Raw genomic sequence first — 1419 nt, forward strand, 5'->3', positions numbered from 1 at the left:
ATCCTCCAGAGGTGGTTGAGGGTGACTGGGTGGGTGCTATACCTCCTGAGGTGGTAGTGGGTGTGGGGGACTGGGTGGTAGGGTTTAATAATGAGCCTCCAGATGTGGTAGTGGTTGATGTTGATCCTCCAGAGGTGGTTGTGGGTGACTGGGTGGGTGCTATGTCTACTGAGGTGGTAGTGGATGCGGGGGACTGGGAGGTAGTGGTTATTGGTAAGTCTCCGGAGATGGTTGTGGGTGACTGGCTGGTTTCTATGCTTCCAGAGGTGGTAGTGGTTGCTGGGGACTGAGTGGTAGTGGTTAATACTGTTTCTCCAGAGGTGGATGTGGATGACTGGGTGGGTGCAATGCCTCCTGAGGTGGTAGTGGGTGTGGGGGACTGGGTGGGAGTAGTAGTTGCTATGGCTCCAGAGGTGGTAGTTGCTGTACCTTCAGAGGTGATAGGGGTTGTGGGGGACTGGATGCTAGTTATGGATGCTGTGAAAGACTGGGTGGTTGTGGTAAATTCTGTACCTCCAAAGGTGGTGGCGATCCCAACGGTGGCTGAGTTTGTTGTGGGTCCAGGGAGGTTGCTTCCAGAGTTGGTGGTGGTGGGCTGGGTGGAAGGAACTGTTGCAGTGCTTCCAGTGGTGGTGAGGGGCTGGGTAAGATTGATGGTTGCTGTGGCTCCAAAGGTGTTGGTTGTTTGGACTGGAGTGCCGGTGGTTGATATGGAGCCAGCACTGGAGGTCAAAGTATCATTGCCGGAGACTAATACTGTTGGCAGAAGTATTCCTAGGAGGAGGAGGTGCAGGATGCCTTTGCAGCCTGACATTTTGGAAAACACAACAGGAAAATGTGTGTACTTTACTGCATGGAAACCAGATGTGAAATAATTTGTAAATAATTTGTTATCTAGCTTGCTTTGGCAATTTTCATAATTTCAGGAACATTGCAGTTGTGCCTAAAGTAAACACTGGAATAATACATTTAAATGGCTGTAAGGTAAAAAGTGGATTTAGTATTAAGTACTTTGAAGCAGTCCTAAAGTGCCAATGTGTTGTCCTGTGCAGCTGTGTCTCAGGAGGTGGAGTGAGGTGGCTTCTAACCACATGGTTGACGGTTTGATCTCCAGCTCCTCCTGTGTCTTGTCTAATGCAAGACACTGAACCCTAAGTTGCTCCCTTACCACTACTGGTGTATGAATGTGTGTGTGAATGAGAGACAAATTATAAAGCGCTTATGTCCGGTAAGGTAGAAAAGCGCTGTATAAACGCAGACCATTTACCATTTGAATAAACTGAAAGGCTAATTTTAGAAAACTTTGATGGATGGACTGTCATAAGTTCTTGTACAGAGATGAATGATCCCCTGAGGATAAAGCCTACTGATTTAGGTAATACCATGATTGTATCTCTACCTGATATTTTTGTTGTTGCT

At 47.4% G+C, this 1419-nt stretch overlaps 1 protein-coding gene across 1 annotated transcript in view; it reads right to left on the reverse strand.

Moving 5' to 3' along the window:
- LOC117945877 (mucin-5AC-like) overlaps window positions 1-814 on the reverse strand; it is a 4700-nt gene extending 3886 nt beyond the window's left edge. The window contains exon 1 of the mRNA XM_034873606.1: window positions 36-814. Within this exon, the coding sequence (XP_034729497.1) occupies window positions 36-814 (779 nt within the window). The remainder of the gene's footprint in view (window positions 1-35) is intronic.
- Between the last annotated feature and the right edge of the window lie 605 nt (window positions 815-1419).

This window comes from Etheostoma cragini, chromosome 6, assembly GCF_013103735.1.
Source record: "Etheostoma cragini isolate CJK2018 chromosome 6, CSU_Ecrag_1.0, whole genome shotgun sequence".
Taxonomy (NCBI): domain Eukaryota; kingdom Metazoa; phylum Chordata; class Actinopteri; order Perciformes; family Percidae; genus Etheostoma; species Etheostoma cragini.